This window comes from Pristis pectinata, chromosome 3, assembly GCF_009764475.1.
Source record: "Pristis pectinata isolate sPriPec2 chromosome 3, sPriPec2.1.pri, whole genome shotgun sequence".
Lineage (NCBI taxonomy): Eukaryota > Metazoa > Chordata > Chondrichthyes > Rhinopristiformes > Pristidae > Pristis > Pristis pectinata.
Genome location: NC_067407.1, coordinates 58220836 through 58241156, shown reverse-complemented (window position 1 = coordinate 58241156; position 20321 = coordinate 58220836). Strand labels below are relative to the sequence as shown.

The 20321-nt window shown below is 40.2% G+C and overlaps 1 protein-coding gene across 1 annotated transcript in view; it reads right to left on the bottom strand.

Annotated features, from left to right (window-relative positions):
- Window positions 1-478: 478 nt before the first annotated feature.
- acbd6 (acyl-CoA binding domain containing 6) overlaps window positions 479-20321 on the bottom strand; it is a 185284-nt gene continuing 165441 nt past the window's right edge. Inside the window, exon 8 of the mRNA XM_052011785.1 lies at window positions 479-750. Coding sequence (XP_051867745.1) covers window positions 596-750 — 155 coding nt within the window. The 3' untranslated portion in view covers window positions 479-595. The remainder of the gene's footprint in view (window positions 751-20321) is intronic.

Here is a 20321-nt window from a genome sequence, read left to right as displayed (position 1 = left end):
GAGGAACAGTACCTGAGATGACACCTTTGTACTGGGTTAGACTTTTCAAAGTGCACCTTCTCTGCATTGAATACAAAATCTCCAGGTGATAGTAGTACGGTTTGTGAAAATATGCAGACTGATAACATGACTCTGCAAATCTCATTCAATGTATTAAAATGAAGGGTTACCATTGCCCTGGTGGTAATGATAACACTCTTCTGGAGGTGAAAAGGGTGGGGGTGAAATCAAGGAGGGGAAAATAGCTCAACTATTGACCCAATACTAGTGTTTGAGATGTAGTAACAAACATCTTGACTTGAAAATGCAGAAAGCAAGACAGATTTTCTAATTTCTGATAAAGGTTCTTTGATCTGAAAGATTATTCATTCCATAGCTACTGCCTGACCTGCTTAGTGTTCTAAATCCTTGTTTCTGGTCTGTTTAATTTGAAGTGTATAGTATTTGCTCAAGAAAATAACCAGAAGAAAGCATAACATTGCAACCATAAATAACCTTATTATTGCAGATTGTAAAGCAACAATTACCATGTAATATACTTCAATACATTTTGTTCCCATGTTGTTCATTTGGAATCAGGCACCTGGCGACGGTGTTAGCCTTTAGATGAAGCATACTGTCGCAGCATTTGTGAGATGTCTTTGGAGTCAGTCACCTCTTCAGGCAGGCAACCTTCCCCATCCTGAATTGTAGGATCAGCACCAGAATTCAGCAACAACTCTACAATATCAGCAAATTCACAGGCAGAAGCTGCAAACAGGCAAAGAGTAGGGGGTTAGTGAGTGTCTATTACATTTCATTGACATAGTCAAAAACTATTACATGATTGAGGTGAAGGAATCTCAAATTTTCCTGCAGAAAACTTGTCATTTAAAAAAAAAGTATAATACTTTGAAGGGAAAGGAACTGACAATGCAGAAGACTGTTGTTCAGAATCAGCAGTGGTGTAATCAGCATGGTAATGAGAGTAAGGTTAAGTAAGCTCATGTAGGAAATGTGGACAACGTTTAAGCAAGAGCTTTAAATTGCAAGTAACAGTCGTGCCACACAAGTGCCATTCAATGACCATCTCCGAGCAAACGTTTAACTGGAACAACGAAAAAAAACACTGGCTACAAGAATAGATCACAGCCTAGGTTCTTGGAAGTGGGTGACTCCCTTCCTGACTTGCCAAAGTCACTAAAAGGCACAAGCCAGGTGTGTGAACGAACACTTTGCATTTGCCTTGATTAGTGCACCTTCATGAATAATATACATAGGATATTGCTAGATGTCAATCGCACGTCTGGATATGACCCTTACTCTCCTGAATATATCTGCACCAACAATCCCCATTAATGGATATGATTTTTTTATGACTATCCATCATCATTTATTTAAGAAAAATGTGCAGATTACAAATGCTTTACGATAATGAATGACTGATAGACATCCTTAATAACCAACAAGGGGCAACTGAATTCAGATGAGAATATCAGTGTCATGTTGGTGGGGTGGTGCCAAATACCATTTCGCCAGAAACATAAGAAACTTTATGGTGTGATTAAGGGAGATGGCAAAGGTGCAAAAGATAAAAAGGGTGAAGAGAGAGAAACTTGGATCCTTGCTCATATGATGAAGCTGAATTACTATAAACTCTTTAAATTCAATTATTACTGTGATTATTTGAACAGTTCCATGTTATTGTTAGGTTCAGTAACATGTCTCTACATGTTCTCTTGACGTCATCAGTGTTTAAACATATTCATTCATTTTTAAAAGTGGTTCTGTCAAGAAGCTCAGTTATCAATTCTGAGGTCAAAGATTAGTTTATCACTATTCTATTTAGAAAATAACATATCAGAGAAAGCCATACCAAACTTTGGTTTGATTCATACTAAAACATTGCAGATTTTATATGCTCTTTACCTTATTTGGAACCAACTCAATGCACTGATTAGACTAATATTAAATAAAGTTATGTATTTTTACCTGCAAATCATGTTATAAAATACTTTAAAGTGCTGTTATTGTAAAAGTCCAAAGGCAACTTGTTTGTTATACATAGATAATAGAGCATTTCTAACTGATCAGCAACAAACAAAATAAAAGCTAATTCCCAGAAACTCCTCTGCATAGCATTAGTAACACCCAACACCTGACTTTGACCATTAAGTAAATTAATCTGAGAATAAATTACATAATAAATAGCACATTTACAGTAGAAATAATGCTAACTAGCTTTTCACATACTTTAGGTTCAATTTTTTTTCCTTCCATTCCTGTCAGAATTGACCTTACCCTCAAACAATTTAACTTATTTAAATTAGCTCTGAAATACTGTCAGACTTCCAGAACTGACAGCTGACCATGAAGCAATAAACCAGTATAGAAAATGAAGCAATAAACCAGTGTGAACTGGCTCCTTGCTGATGCCTTTAGCCCGTCTCTGTAGCTCCCTTCCACATTACAAACATTCAAGAGGAGACATAAGAGACTGCAGATGCTGCAATCTGGAGCAACAAATGAAAAGCTGGAGGAACTCAGTGGGTCAGGCAGCATCTATGGAGGGAAAAGGACAATCAACGCTTCTGGTCGAGATTCTTCATCAGGACTCAAACATTCAAGAATTCTGTTTTCCTCTAATTATGCACATCCTAATTTTATTTGCTCCACTAATTCAGCTGTGTCTCGAGTTGCCAAGAATTGAGAATTCAAATCTCAAACCCCACAGCTTCCCTCCTTCCTCCTTTAAAAGTAGTCTTTGAAATCCACCTCTTTTACCAAGTTTATGGCCAGCTGTCTTATTAAAGATACCACTTCAATGTAAATTATACTGTTGTTAGAGACAGATGTGGAAATTAACTACAACTGGCTTTTTAAATCCTATGTAATTGAATTTAACGATAAGATGGGTAAAAAAAAAGTACTTTTTTTTAGTAACAACATAATTTTTTTGAGAGATAAAAAACAGTTGTGTTCAAATGACAGTATCAATAATAGTGATAGTGAAACCTATGGCCATTTGAAGTCTAAAATAAATACCGAGATAGTTCCTAAGCATTTTGCACTACCTTAATTTTATCTGGAGATGCAGGGTAAGGCTAATTTATAGTTTCAACACCACAAAAGATTGTTAGCTCAGACACCAGTTGTTAGTGCACTCCGTCATCTTAGGTGTAAAATAATGACAAATCATTCTGATATCCATCAGTATAAAGTTCTGCAGAAATTAACTGCAGCAAATTATCTAAAAATTATAGATCCACTACATAATCAGAAGATCAGGAATAAAGTATATAATCTGTTGATATAGATATAGAGAAATTATAATGTTATTATATCTACTGAAAACAGAAATTAAACAAGTATCTGCAAAGTATTGCAAGAGCTTCAAAAATTACAATTTAAAAAATGTCCAAAACAAACTTTGTTTTATTTGTTTGTTAATTTTAACTGGATAGGGTTAACCCCAGATGCTTGAGGCTGCAGAAGAACACCCATGATGAAGTTATACAATATATTGAAATGGATGCAACACTGGAAGTTACAACTTGCTTCCTCCCTTGATTAACAGTCAGTAAAGAGAGTAAAGGATGGGGGTTTTGTGCTGTCAAGGGTCCAGGAGCAAGTGGGGAGTGGTTATGTTTTGGAACCAACAGTAGGGATGGGGTTCTGAGATCAGAGATTCGAGAGCAGGATAGGGTGAATGGTACGACAACCATGGCATTGCACTGGGCTAAAGAAATTGGTTCAAAACATTTTGAGCCTATGGGATTCAAGGCAAGTTGGCAAATTGGATCCAAAACTGGCATGGTAATAGGAGAGAGAAGGTGATGGTGGAGGGTTGCTTTTGTGATTGGGAGCTTGAGAGCAGTGGGGTACCACAGGTATCAGTGCTGGGACCCTTGCTGTTTGTTAAATACATTAACAGCTTGGATATCAATGTAAGAGGCATGATTAGTAAATCTGCAGATGACATGAAAATTGGAGGTGTTGTTGATAGTGACGATAGTCATAGGTTACAGGATGATATTGATCAGCTGGTAAATTGGGCAAGACATGGCAGATGGAATTTAGTCCTTATAAGTGTGAGGTGATGCATTTTGGGAGTCAAATGAAAGTAGGACATATCCTATGAATGGTAGAGCCTAGGGACCTTGGTGTACAAGTCCAAAGATCCATGAAAGTGACAGCAACAGGTAGATAGGGTGGTGAAAGCATACAGGATGCTTGCTTTCATTATCCAGGACAGGGAGGTCTTAGTACAACTTTACAAAACATTGATTAGGCCACTGCAGGAACATTGTGTGCAGTTCTGGTTGCCACTATAGGAAGGACACAATTGCACTGGAGAGGGTGTAAAGGAGATTCAACAGGATGTTGCCTGGGTGGAATGTTTCAGTTATAAGGAGAGACTGGATGCGCTGGGCTTATTTTCCTTGGAGCAGAGGAGGCTGAGGTTGGTGGGGGGGAACGACTTCAGAAAGGTTTACAAAATTATGAGAGGCATAAATAGGATAGAGGGTAAGAAACTCTTTCCCATGGCAGAGGCATCTTAGACTTGGTGTAGGTTTAAGGTGAGGAGAAAGATGTTTAGAGGGGATCTGACTAAGATTTTTTTCAACCAGATGGTGGTTGAAATCTGGAAAACACTGCCCGAGAAGGTGGTGGAGCCAAGAACTCTCATGGTATTTAAATAGCATCTGGAGGAACAATTGAATCACCAAGGCATAGTAGGCTATGCTAGTAAATAGGATTAGTATATATAGATGCTTGATGGTTTGCATAGATGTGGTGGGTTGAAGGACCTGTGTGACTCTATAACAAGCATTCATTTCCCTCACCTAGATGACACCAAAAGCATATGCCACCCAATCTTGGTTTCCCCCTATCAAAGATGTTTCTTTTATTCTCCCTACATCTCTTACTTTCTGCAACTTACGACATACTTTCTCACTTTTCCAGTTTTGAGGAGGGGTCACTCTCTCCACAGATCCTGCATGACTAAATATCCCCAACATTTCCAGTATCTGCAGGTTTTTTTTGCTTTTAAACTAGTCTTTCAGAGGTTGATAATTCAGTGGAAATAAAGTCATATCTCTAGGGGTGCACTGACCTCACCTTTTGTAAATATTTTGTATGATATTCAGTTTCAATACAATCTGAACCATTACTCTGTGCATCATGTATATAGCCAAATATGTACAGTTGGGAATGTTAAGAGATGGTAACAGATTAATTGGGTGGTTATTATTTTTTTATATTTTTTTTACGATGTAGAAAGGAATAATTTGGCTCAGTGAGTCTGTGCTGGCTCTCAAAACAATCCCAATTATTTCCTAGTAACTTATTTTCTCTCACATGCACATCAACTCCATCCAGATTCTCTGACCACCTACCTATTTATAGTGGTCAATTAATTTACCAGCAGCATGTCTTTGGAATGTGAGAGGAAATCCGAGCACCCAAGGGAAACCCATACTGTCATAAGGAGAACATGCAAACTCTACACAGACAACAGCCAAGGTCAGGATCAAACCTGGGTCACCGGAGCTGTGAGGAAGCAATGCAACCTACTGCACCATTTGGCCACTAGGACTGAGGTTAAATAAAAGGGTAACCAAGGTTCCTGATTTTGGTAGTGTATATAGACATCATGCGAGAGAGAACTGGGGTTGACTGTCATGCTCTCCATCACAGAGCTGAACCGCCTGACTCTCAATGATCAGTTATGCAGACTGGTCACTTTGGGAGGGTGATCAGCACTCATGGAACTGGATCCATTATTAGACTGGTCTTAAGTGAAGATTAAAATTCACACACACAACCATCACGTTTATTGGTTGCCTTAACATGGTGACAGAACCTGCTTTTCTAGCATGAAAGAGGCAGGTTTAGAGGACAATAAAGAGTTACAAGATTACATGGGAATATTAGTGAACCAGTTGATTTTTTTATGACACTCCAGCAGGTCTATTTGTGATTCATTCCAGTGGAAGCTTCTAAAATAACTGAATCTGAATTCATGACTTCTGATGTTGCTAGTATAGACTCGATTCTGTCTCCATTCCACAGTAACAAACTGACTCACACCACAGTGGTACTGCTCCATGTGATTTGTGAAGTAGTGCCAATGGCTCAGACTGGTACTGGTGCTGGGTCTTTACTTCACAGACTGCAGAAATACAGTATTTGTGTTATATTTATATAACACAAATATATTTACATATTTATTATACATACAAAAAATAGCATTAAGCATAAATAATTTTGTGAAAGCTTTGTTGTGTAAAATAGATTCTATCATAGCAAGCTGTGTACAAAAGTGGAAAACAGAAGTTGACTTATATTAGAAGTCACAATTCAAGGAATGTTCATATAATGTTCGTGTAAGACTCAGGAGGTTAAGCAGCTGAATTTATGGTGCACCGGGACCCCCATTTGTCAAATGACAGAACTTTGGCCTTGTGTAGAGGAAGGGAAAATGAATGCTTGTCTCTGCTAAACTTCATCAACTTGCATTATGCCAGTTGTTCAGCTCTTTCTGTCCCTTGATGTCAGGGTCTATCCTGATGGGACTGAGGCAGCACACAGCGGCAGATGGTGTCTCTGAAGCAAAGGGCTCCGAGGACACAGAGGCCTCATCCCTCTCATGTGAGTCCCCTCCTCCTCCGAGAACAGTTTGATTTCCTCAGGGACTGCTTGTGGGCAATAAACTAGTCCCAGGAGGGCTCTCGTCTACACAACAGGATATTGCTGATTGTTTGAATGTACACAAAAACACATTCACACACAAACACACATGGGTGTCTGCTGGTTTACGGACATCATCTCTGCAATTGAAGTCTAACATTCAGATTACAGAACAGGTCTATTAGTATAATTTATCCGAATCACTTTGGTGAGTTAATAGATAATGTGAAGAAGCAGATTTATTTGCTCAGTCTATTGTGCAAGGTTTGAGCATATCTGGGAAAATGTGGAGATTGGGTTATTTAAGCGGCAGCTCAGAAGAAAGCTGCTGCTATCCTGAAGCATAAACTTTATTGCTAAGGCACATTAACACCCATTTGTTAGCACACTATGTTCATTGCTGAAACAGAACTCAATTTCCTTGAATAACAAAAATAATCTTTAAACCCAGAGAGACATAGCCTGAAATTCAGACTTACTGCATATACTCTTGGAAAAATTTTTTTAAATGTTGACCTGTATAGAATATGCATGTGATGTAGCAGGCATCTGGCAGCTACTTAAGTAAAAACTTAGGTAGTAATGATATCAGCCAGTGTACTTTCAACCCAATTGCAGCCTGAATCTCCAAGCATAAATTGCAAGGTGTATGCACAAAACCAAGTTAAAAGAGTTAAATTGTGAGGAGCAAATGCATAGACTAGGTTTGTGTGGTCATGAATTTGGAAGATTATGAGGCAATCTAATTGAGGTGTTTCAGATGATCAAACGAATTGTTCAGATTGATGGGGAGGAGCCATTTGCACTTCTGTCAAGAATTCTGAACAAGGATTATATATAGACATCAAGAGTAGGTGAAATCGCCAATGAACTCTTTCCCCAAAACGCCGCTGAAGCTGGGAGTCAATTTAAAATTTCAAAACCAAGGTTCATAAAGAGTCATAAATGACAGTTGTACAGGTCCTTCCCAGCTTACAAACGACTGACTTACGTACAGCCCTACATACGGACAAGCGTTTGGCAAACCAGCCGTGGGGCTGCAGGCATCTTCTGCCATGTGGGAACTCAGTTCGCGGCTTCATTTCCGACTTGCAAACTGTTCGGGTTCCAAATGGTTCACAGGGATGGAAACTTAGCGTAACCCGAGGAGGACCTGTACAGCACAAGACAGAACCTTTGGCCCACCTAATCTGTCCATCATCTGTTTACACTAATCCTATTTGATTCTCTGCAAATTGTGTAAAATGTTAGAAATCAAAAAATTGCAGCAACTCTACCAAAGAGTTAGACTGTTGTAATGCAGGGTATACTTTTGTTAGGCGAGTGTTAAGGTGTGAAGGTGAATAAATGGACTATACTAGAGCTATGATGTAGCTAAAAGGCAGAAAAGGAACAGGGTTCTTGAGTGTCACTGCTACTGGTGTGGCAATGCAGAAATGTGAGTCTTTAAAGCATAATCTGAAATGAAGTCTTTTTGACTTTTTCTAGACTAATGCAACCTGGGAAGCATAAATTGTGATTTACAAGTTGCTGATTACACATACTATACAAGCTATTCAAAATACACACGTCAGAAATTCACCAACAAAGGCAAGACACAATGTTCCCACCTGAAAAATCAGACTGGCTGTTTAAACCGAAAGAAAAAAATGGTGCAATGTTCTCAGTCAACCAACAACCAAGTCCCTGTGCTGGTGGGTTTTTGTATTATACAGTGTACCTGCACATTATGGTAGTTTGGGTAACAGAAATTCACCCTTACAGAATTCTCAAATCACTATCAAAAAATTTGAAAGAATCACCAAATTTTGTCAATTTTTGTCAAGGGTTTGCATTATGGAAAATTGCGATATGGTTTTCTCAGAATGCAACTCCTCCATCATGTGGGGGTGTACTGTATTCTTAATTCATCATCTCAAACCTAAATATTTCACCCTTGTACTATATAATTCAATATGCTGTCTCAAGACACAACCCATTTTTTGAAAGAGCAAAATTTATCATAGCCGTTTTTAGCAGTTTAAGAGCATACAGGACAAAAATCATTGAACCTCACTTGGATCCTGGCACTATTTATGATTTTATAAAGAAATTTAGCAAGTGAATTAAAATTCTGATGCCAAAATCTATTGTACAAGATGGAGAATTGATGAAGTATTATAAGTATGTGGTAAACAAAGTGTGTTGTGCGCTGGGTTAGGAGTTAATTCCACCCAGTCCCAAGCTGAAGGGCACATCTGTAGTTCTCTGAGAATATTGTTACTGATGAAGGCACAATGAGGATTGTTCAAAGGAATTTTAATTTAGAAAGGAGGCAGAAGCCACAGACAGTACATGATTAAAGCTGTTATTCACCTTTACCCTGTTCCATCTTGGAGCTAGCAGCTGCACACCCACCCACCAATATTTCACACTTTATCATCACAGGTGACAGCAAAAGGCCGATTCTGATAACGTGGCATTTAATAACTACTGGAGTTCAACAGCTACAGCCACAATAAGCAAAGTCTGACTCTATGTTATGTGTGTGTGTCAATATGTTCAGATGAACTATAGCTCCAACAGCGCAAATGAGTGAAATAAATGGCTTGCACTGTTTTCACATCTTAGTAATTATGAAAATAAATTCTTTTTGGCTTCAGAGTTAGTGTGCCAACTTCCTGCAGTTTCCCAGAAGTTATACTGCGAACCCGGGACAGGTCAGTCCAATGGAGAGGAGTGGGTCTGCGGGAGATAGGGGAGTTTCACAATTTTTGAATTGAAGTTAATTTAAATGTATTTAATTCTTTGTAGTGTTTCAACTTTTAATATTCTAATTTTTGTTAGCACAATTAATTTCTAACAGTTCACTGATTGTGAATGGTTTTGCCATTCAAAGTCTTCATGGATGATAAAGCTAGGAGTGGGGCTTAGTTGGCTCTCAAAGCAGTTCTGTGGGAGAGAACTTCTATTTGCATGAATATAATCTGAAAAGCTAGTTTTTAAAATAAATCTGTCCAAGATATCTGGTGTTCAGATTCCTTTTCACTTGTCATTGTCACCTAGCTGCACCCATGCACAGTGGTGCAGCTAGTAGAGCTGCTGCCCCTCCATGCTAGAGACCTGGGTTCGATCCAGAGTCCTGGTGTTGTTTGCATGGAACCTGCACGTTCTCCCTGTGATTGTGTGTGTTTCCCTCAGGAAGGCTCTCATTTCCTCCTACGTCCCAAAAAAAACATGTGTAGATGCGTTTTCAGATTGGGGGTGGAGAGGCAGGGAGTTGATGGAAATGTGGGGAGAATTGGCTTACAGGAAAACTTAATGGAGGACTTGGGAATGCTCTGACAGCTGGTACAGACTTGATGGGCTGAACAGCATCCTTCTATGTTGTAAGGAAACATGGAAGCAATGGTTTTAAGATTTATTTCTGAAACTCCCCCAAGACAATTGAAATGTACGAATACATGCAAGATGTTCTCTATGCTCCATCTAAGTCCCTACTGCATAACACATGTCCTGTGGGGAATAGGTTACTTGCTCACTACAGGCATGTATGATGGGGTGCAGCAAGCATGGGCAGACAGAAAACGTGTGTAGAAATGTTCCATTGGCAGCAAATCTCCAGCAGGCAGCGTACACTGTGTATCATGGCTTTAGATGATAATGATGAATACATAATTGCTATTAATTACATCACGGAATTACATTACATTACAACACATCACAGAAACCAGCCTCCCCTCTGTGGACTCTGTCTTTCCCTCTCACTGCCTTGGTGAAGCAGCCAGCATAATCAAAGACCACGCCCACCTGGTTCATTCTCTCTTCTCTCCTCTCCCATCAGGCAGAAGATACAAGAGCCTGAGGGCACATACCACCAGGATCAAGGACAGCTTCTATCCCACGCTGACAAGACTATTGAATGGTTCCCTTATGTGATGAGATGGACTCTTGATCTCCCAATCTACCTTGTTTGACCTTGCACCTTATTGTCTATCTGCAATGCACTTCCCTGTAGCTGTAACACTTTACTCTGTATTCTGTTATTGCTTTTACCCTGCACAATGCACTGTGTAATGAACTGATCTGTACGAACAGTATGCAAGACAAGTTTTTCACTGTACCTCAGTACAAGTGACAGTAATAAACCAATACCAATTAGAATTAAATCACTATTTTCTCCATATTTTAATTCTTGGTAGTGGTTGAAGGTGACATTCATAGAACTGATAGTTTAGAAATAATTATTATTTGAGATTATAGGCAGAATCCATGAAGCAGATCATGTGACATTCATTTAAGGGTTTGATATAACATCTGATGCACCCATTATAATATAGTAAAATGCTTCTGTGAACACTTATCCATTATTTCATTAGAAATTCCTTTGTGCACAATTAAAAATTGAGACTGTCTACATAAATTAGTGAGAGGACATTATTACATTGTGGTGAGTTTACTTATGCAGTTTCCATTATAACGGTAGAAAAATAATTCATAATGGAAATATAATGCAGATCCTTCCCTTGCTCTGACAACTACCTGAACCTGAATCAGAAGGGCCTGAAGTGTGGTGTCATATTTGATGCCGGAGGTGAGCTTTCCACCACATCTTTGCTTCATCACCAAGATCTGCCTAATTCTGCAGCCATTCCAATGGTACATTACATCCTTGTTTCAGAATCAGATTATAAAACTCTCTTATCCATTCCACTTTTACATCAAATCTTGACTCTTTCGGTGCTTTATTAGATAGTTTTACAGCCTACATAAATTCAATTTGTAGTCAGATTGAGTATATTTACTGTTACTATATGATTGACTATATTTGACTTGTTATATTTGAATGCACACAGTATACGAAATACGATAGATGAGCTTATAGCCCAGTTTGAAATTGGCAAGTACGACATTGTGGGCATCACAGAATTGTGACTGAAAGAAGATCACAGCTGGGAGCTAAACATCCAAGGATACACATCCGATCGAAAAGACAGGCAGGTGGGCAGAGAGGGTGGGGTGGCTCTGTTGGTAAAAAAAAATGAAATCAAATCCTTAGTAAGAAGAGACATAGGATCAGAAGATGTAGAATCTTTGTGGGTAGAGTTAAGAAAATGCAACGGTAAAAAGACCCTGATGGGAGTTATATAAAGGCCTCGGAATAGTAGCCAGGATGTGGGGTACAAATTGCAATAGGAGATAGAAAAGGCATGTAAAAAGGGCAATGTTAAGGGCATGGGGGATTTCAATATTCAGACAGATTGGGAAAATCAAGTTGGTACTGGATCCCAAGAGAAGGAATTTGTAGAATGCCTACGAGATGGCTTTTTAGAGCAGCTTGTGGTCGAGCCCACTAGGGAAAAGGAAATTCTGGATTTGGTGTTGTGCAATGAACCAGATTTGATTAGGGAGGTTAAGATAAAGGAACCCTTAGGAGACAGTGATCATAATATGACAGAATTTACCACGCAGTTTGAGAGGGAGAAGCTAAAATCAGATGTATCAGGAATACAGTTGAGTAAAGGTAAATACAGAGGCATGACAGAGGAGCTGGCCAAAGTTGATTGGAAGGGGATCCCAGCAGGGATGATGGTAGAGCAGCAATGGCAGAAGTTTCTGGGAATAATTCGGAAGACGCAGAATCAGTTCATCCCAAAGAAACAGAACCATTCTAAAGGGAGGAAGAGGCAACAGTGGCTGACAAGGGAAGTCAAAGACAGCATAAAAGTAAAAGAGAGGGCATACAATATTGCAAAATTTAGTGGGAAGTTAGAGAATTGGGAAGATTTTAAAAACCAACAGAAGACAACTAAAAAAGCAGTAAAGGGAGAAAAAGTGAAATATGAAGGTAAGCTAGCTAATAATATAAAAGAAGATACCAAAATTTTTTCAGATAGGTAAAAGAGAGGCAAGAATAGACATCGGACCACTGGAAAATGATGCCGGAGAGGAAGTAGTGGGGAACAAAGAAATGGCTGACGAACAGAATAAGTATTGTGTCAGTATTCTTTGTGGAAGACACCAGCAACAGGCCAAAAATTCAAGACAGTCAGGGGCAGAAGTGAGTGTGGTTGCTATAACTAAGGAGATGGTGCTTGGGAGGCTGAAATGTCTGAAGGTAGATAAGTCACCTGGATCGGATGGACTACACCCTAGGGTTCTGAAAGAAGTAGCTGAACAGATTGTGGAGGCATTAGTAGTGATCCTTCAAGAATCACTAGATCAGTTAGCCTGACTTCAGATGTTAGAGTCCAATATTAAGGATGAGATTTCGGGACAGTAGAAAGTGCATGATAAAATAGGCTGAAGTCAGCATAGTTTCCTTAAGGGGAAATCTTTCCTGACAAATTTGTTGGAATTCTTTGAGGAAGTAACAGGCAGGATAGACAAAGGAGATTCAGTGGATGTTGTTTACTTGGATTTTCAGAATGCATTTGACAAGGTGCTGCATATGAGACTGCTAAACAAGATAGGAGCCCATGGTATTACAGGAAATGTACTAGCATGGATAGAAGATTGGCTGACTGGCAGAAGGCCAAGAGTGGGAATAAAGGGGGCCTTTTCTAGTTGGCTGCCAGTGACTAGTGGTGTTCTGCAGGGTTCGGTGTTGGGTCTGCTACTTTTCACGTAATATATTAATGATCTGGATGATGGAATTGATGGTTTTGTGGCCAAGTTTGCAAATGATACAAAGATAGGTGGAGGGACAGGTAGTGTTGAGGAAGCAGGGAGTCTGCAGAAGGACTTGGACAGGTTGGGAGAAAGGACAAAGAAGTGGCAGATGGAATACAGTGTAGGGAAGTGTACAGTCATGCACCTTGGTGGAAGGAATAAAGGCGTAGAGTATTTTCTAAACAGGGAGTGAATTCAGAAATCGGAGGTTGCAAGGGACTTGGGAGTCCTAGTGCAGGATTCCCTAAAGGTTAACTTGCAGGTTGAGTCGGTATTAAGGAAGGCAAATGCAATGTTAGCATTCATTCAAGAGGACTGGAATACAAAAGCAAGGATGTGAAGTTGAAGCTTTATAAGGCATCAGTCAGACCACATTTGGAATATTGTGAGCAGTTTTGGGCCCCATATCTAAGGAAGGATATGCTGGCATTGGAGAGGGTCCAGAAGAAGTTTATGAGAATGATCCTGGGAATAAAAGCGTTAATGCATGAGGAGCGTTTGTTGGCTCTGGGCCTGTACCAGCTGGAGCTTAGAAGGATGAGGGGGGATCTCATTGAAACCTACCAAATATTGAAAGGCCTGGATAGAGTGGACGTGGAGAGGATGTTTCCAGTAGTGGGAGAGTCTAGGACCAGAAGGCACAGCCTCAGGATAGAAGGACGTCCCTTTCGAATAGAGATGAGGAGGAATTTCTTTAGCCAGAGGGTGGTGAATCTGTGGGATTCATTGCCATAGACGGCTGTGGAGGCCAAGTCATTGGGTATACTTAGAGCAGAGGTTGATAGGTTCTTGATTAGTAAGACTATCAAAGGTTATGGGGAGAAGGCAGGAGAATGGGATTGAGGGGTTAAAATAAATCAGCCATGGTCGAATGGCAGGGCAGACCCAATGGGCTGAATGGCCTAATTCTACTCCTATGTCTTATGTCAGATACCTGCAGCAAGAATGCATAAGTTATGGTGAACCAAAAATAGACAAACAGGTTGACGGAAATTCATAACCCAAGGTGCTGTAGGGATCTAAATTATATCGAAATCTTTGAAATAGACTGTGAGCTGGAAAGGAAACCCTGAAGTATTTATTTCAAAGACAAATTAAATAAATGCATGTTTGTCACCAAAGTAACAAACTACTGCATAAATAACAAGTTGACTGCAGTATGTTCTTTGTTCTGAATGGACATTTGCAAACATGAATAAACAAGTTTATACTTCTGATAAACACAAAATATAGCTTTTCTCCATCAAAGCATCTTTGTTGTCCCAGTGGTTGGACATCAAACATTCCAATCAGACAAACAGGATGGGAGACGGTACAATGAAAAGGGATGGTTATCATGAGTGTCATTTTTGGATTATAAGAGAGAGAGGGGGTGGGAGCAGGGAGAGGGAGAGGGGAGAGACGGAGGGGAGAAGCGAGAGGGAAGGAGAGGGAGGGAGATGGGGGAGATGGGAGAAGAGGGGAAGAGAGGGGGAAGAGGGAGAGGAGGGGGGAGACGGGGGGACGGGGAGAGGGGGGAGAGAGGGAAACAGCTGTATCTACACATTAGTGTAGTAAAAGGCACCTTGCAAGGAGTCAGAGGCAGAATAATCTGAGTGGCATGGTGAGTTCTATCTAAAGTCATCTTGAGTTAGAGAATAAGTGATGTTTGGATTTAAAAGGATAGCTTGCAAGGCACTTGCAAACAGGATTGACCACCTTTAGGAAGAGAGAGGGGCCAGCATCTGCACTTAAGGGTTAAAGCATGTAAGGTACCATTAGAGTTATGCTGTTGGCAACATTTTATCATACCTTTGGTAATTTCATGTAAGATCATACATATTAATATTTGTAGTGCTAGTATTTATATTATTTATCTGTGGTATTTGGTTGGGCTTTAATAAAGTATTGAAAAGAATTCTGAGTTGTGATGCTCCATGAGTGTGATCTCATTTTCCCCATCAGGATGGGTTCAGGCTGAACTCAGATATAAAATAGTAGTAAGAGAGACTACGAACAGAATTCTCCCAAGCCCTGCTATCCATTTCCTAATTTGCATGAAATTCTATTCACCTATTGCTGCTGTGCTCACTGATCGATCTATATTGGCTCATAGTCCAGCAACACCTTAGTCTTAAAATTTACATCCTTGTCGTCAATTCTCTCCCAAGGCTACCTCTGAAATTTCCACCATCCTCCAGTTCTGTGCTTTTGCATATCTCCTATTTTAAATGATTCACTACTGACAGCCAATCCTTTAGCCTTTAAAGTACTCCGTAAAACCCCCCTCTTCGGCCTAGTTTTTGGTTCATTTCTCATGTCTTCTCATGTAGCTCAGTGTCATATTTTGTTTAGCGATTCTCCTTTAAGTACTTTGAGATCTTTACCATGTTAGAAGTGCCATTTACTCCATTTTGTTAACTTTAGAATGTCAGACATATAAAAATGTTAAAAGTCTTGGCTTTGATGGAAGTCAAAACTTTGCTTCCAACTTTGCCTTCTGTCAAAGGCCATCGTGGGTAAATTGGAACTGGAACCTCAGCATTTCGCTGCCTGATGATTGGTGGCTAATGAGAACTCACCACCTAGCCTGAGTGGGTGGAGCATGTCTGGCTCTCCGCATCCTGACCAGGTACGCCAAGGTGTGTGGAGATCCTGAGAGACAACTCTGAACAATGGACTGGGCGAAGCAAGTTCTGGCCTACTGTGTTCTAATCCCTCAATGGGATTGTTTGTCCCTCTCCCTGCAACCTCCTCAGGCACAGTAGTGTAGCGGTTAGTGTAATGCTATTACAGCGCCAGCGATCCGGGTTCATTTCCGGTCACTGTCTGTAAGAACTTTGTATGTTCTCCCCATGATTGTGTGGGTTTCCTCCGGGTGCTCCGGTTTCCTCCCACATTCCAAAGACGTACAGGGTAGGAAGCTGTGGGCATGCTATGTTGGCGCTGGAAGCCTGGCAACACTTGCGGACTGCCTCTAGAACACTCTATGCAAAAGATGCATTTCATTGTGTGTTTCGATGTACATGTGACTAATAAAAAAATCTTATCTTTTGCAATCCTCAAGTCTCCATGTACCTCCCATTCTAATTCTGTCTGTATGCTTGACTTCTGTTGGCTAACATGTGGTCCATTACACTCAGTGCTAAGCTTACAAACCAAGATATTTTTTGTAGGTGTGGGGACAATGAGTTATTCTAAGAGGAGACAAAGAAGGAGTCCAGACAGAAGATCCAGTTACGATTTGATTTTGACCAGTCCACACTTTCCATTTTCCTCTTTCCCTTCCTGTACCTCCCTTGTTCTCCAACCATGCCACTGAACTTTCCCTTTCTGTATGCTTGGCTTCTGTTTAGTGTTTGGTGACTGTGATCCATGCTTTGGAATTCTTTGCATCCATTCTCTTTCTTTTACTATTGGCATTGGTTGTTACTGGCTTGTCCATGCCCAAACACAGGAGCCTAATTTACTCTGGAACATGCATGACAGTATCATTGTGAGTAGCTGGGGAACTAGAATAGCTGGAACCAAGTGGTCTGGGGAACCGATCCACTTTGACCACATTGCTTCAAGGGGACTAAAGAGTTTGATCAGAAGAATGAAAGTTCAAGTCCAAACTTGAAAAAAACTGACACTCTAGTGCAATACTGCTGCATATTCAGAGGGGATGTATACCTGAAAAATTTATAAACTTAAGCCCATCAAACTTATTAGGTGGAAGTGAAAAATCATCCTGTATTTTCTGAAGAAGAGTAAGAGAGGTTTGTCCTAATCACATTTATCCCTCAACCAACACCTAAAAAGCAAATTACAATCTCTGAAGGAGCTCAGTAGGTTGAGCAGCATCTTTGGGTGTGCAAATTAAGAAATGGACAGCAAGGTTTTGGAGAATTCTGTTCATATTTCCCCTGCTACTAATTTATATCTGAGTGATCTACAGACATTGCTTGACCTGCTGAGTTGCTCCAGATTCTGCAGTCTCTTGTGTCTCCTGAAAAACAAATTATCTGTGTCCATACAATGTATTTTACACCTTGTGCAAATAAATTGGACTGTCACTTTTTGGGACCCTTGTCAAACTCAACAGGAGCACAGTGAAATGGTAGGGAATAGTCCCTTGGAGGATCAACAAAGGAACTTGATGTCCAAGTAGAGTTCACAATGCAAAGCAAAATATGCAGATTTATCAGAATTCCTTCCTTTGACTTCAGTTTACCTTACTGAGCTATTATCTTCCTATAATATGATTAAAAAATACATCATTGACATGAAGCTGATATACTGGGTGTGAAAGACATTAATAAAGAGGCTTGGCTATGTGTGTACAGAGGTATTAGCACAGGAACAGCTGCATGGATATTTGTTTTGAACTATGAGCTTGTAATTGAGGCTGATTTAATGCTACCTGTTATTGCACAGCTCATAAAATCTTTCGTAAGATCTTATGGCTGAAAAACCTGTTGGCAATTACGAACAAGCAGGTAAAGAGTGGCTGTGGAAAAATCCACTGTCTTCTACTTTAATTAAGATACCAAACCAGTTGTTTGAAAAGAGTTTTGTTAAAATAGAGGGAGAAAGAATTTCACACAAACATTACATATTGAGTTGGATGTAAATCCCCAAAAGATTTATAAAACTCCAGTTAGGCAACACCTGGAGTATTACATTCAGTTCTGGTCGCCCCATTACAGAAAGGATGAGGAGGCTTTGGAGAGAATGCAGAAATAGTAAACCAGGACATTGCGTGGATTAGAGGGTATGTGCTCTAAGGAGAGGTTGGACAAACTTGGGTTGTTTTCTCTGGAAAGACAGAGGCTGAGGGGAGACTTGACATAAGTTTGTAAGATCATAGAGTTAAGGCCCTTCGACCCAGCCGGTCTATGCTGACCAAGATGCCCATCCAAGTTAGTCCCATTTGCCAGCATTTGGCCCATAACCTTCTAAACCTTTCCAATCCATGTAGCTGTCCAACTGTCGTTTAAAAGTTGTTACTGTACCTGCCTCAACCACTTCCTCTGGCAGTTCATTCCACAAACATACCACTCTTCGTGTAAAAAAAGTTGCCCCTCAAGTTCCTATTAAATCTTTCCCCTCTCACTTTAAACCTATGCCCTCTAGTTCTTGATTGCCCAACCCTGGGAAAAAGACTGACTGCATTCATCCTATCTATGCCCCTCATGATTTTATACACCTCTATAAGATCACCTCTCAATCTCCTATGCTCCAAAGTATAAAGTCCTAGCCTGTCCAACCTCTCCATATAACTCAGTCCTTCAAGTCCTGACAACATCCTTGTAAATTTGCACTTTTTCCATTTTAATAACATCTTTCCTATAGAAGGACGACCAAAATTGAATACAATACTTCATTTGGGTGAGGCCATACTTGGAGTCTATGAGAGGCATAGATAGAGTAGACAGCCGGTATCTTTTTCCCAGGGTTGCAATGTCTAATACCAGAGGGCATGCATTTAAAGTGAGAAGAGGTAAGTTCAAAGGAGATGCGCAAGGCAAGTGTTTTTTCACACAGAGTGGTGGGTGCCTGGAGTACGTTGCCAGGGATGGTGGTGGAGGCAGATATGATAGTGACTTTTAAGAGGCTCATAGACAGACACATGAATGTGCAGAGAATGGAGGGATATGGAACTTGTGTAGACAGGATTAGCTTAGTTAGACGTTTAATTACTAGTTTGGTTCAGCACAACATCATGGGCCAAAGGGCCTGTTTGTGTGCTGTAGTGTTCTATGTGCTAAGATACCATCATTCCTGCAAGGAAGCACTACATCCATATGAACATGATGACTGGTACATTAGTCTTCCAGATAAACCAGTTAGTGTGACCTGAAGGCACTTTTGATGCAGGGGCTTTGGGGAATCTGGGAACGCTTCACTCTGGTGATCACCAAGAAATTTGTAAAATATGTAAGGTCTCTAGTAGCTGTTTGCAAATGTTGAACTTGTGACTGAAAAGACACTGACAGCAATCGTGAGTTATTCACTGCCACAATGTGCAATCTTTAAAAGTTGTAAAACACTGACAAACCACAGTAGAGGCTTACAGAGAACTGAAAGAGCTGTGCAACAGTAGGTAGCATTCAATCAGCTTGTGGTTCAGAACAAATATCCATGGTGTAACAATCAGCTGGAGAAATGCAGCAGGTCGAGCAGCATCTGTGCGAGTAAAGTAATTGTCAACATTTTGGGTCAAAACCATGCAACAGGATTGAGTGTGGAGAGGCGAGATGACCTGTATAAAGATGAGAAGGGGAGCGGTGATACAGAAGTTCGAGGTGATTGGTAGAGTGAGGAAGGGTGAACGATGCCTGATGCAGGGTTTCGACCTGAAACGTTGACAATTCGTTCTGTCGCATGGATGCTGCTCGACTCACTGAGTTCCTCCTGCAGATTGTTTGTTGCTCCAGATTCCTGCATCTGCAGTCTCTTTGTGTCTCCAAATATCAGTGGTGCTGTTCCTGTACTAATACCTCTAATCACATAACCAAGCTTCCATTAGTATCCTTCACACCCTGCACACCAGCTCAATGCCAGTGATATTTGGAAGATTAGAGGGTGATTTAATCTAGGTTCATAAGATATTAGAGAAATTGATTGGGTCGAAAGAAAAAAACTATTTTCCATGTTGAGGGGGGAGGTGGGGATGAATGCAGGACCAAGGGCTCAGAAATGAGAACCAGACCTTTCAGTGTAATGTTCACAAATTTCTACACGAAAAGGCAGAAAGAAGTTTGGATCTCACTTCTGCAAATGGCAGTTAATGTTGTTAATTTTGTAATTTGAGATCGATAGTTTTGTGTTTGCTAAAGGCACCAAGGGATAAATGCCAAAGAAAATTATATACACTTCGGGTTAGAGATCAGTCATGATCCCACTGAATGGTGGGAGAGACTAGACAGCTAAGTAGCCTATTCCTGTTCCTATGAGGTACCATGCTTAAAAAAAATTCTTTCAGATTTGTTTTGGAATATTAGAGTAACAAAAGGAACTTTAAAATGAAT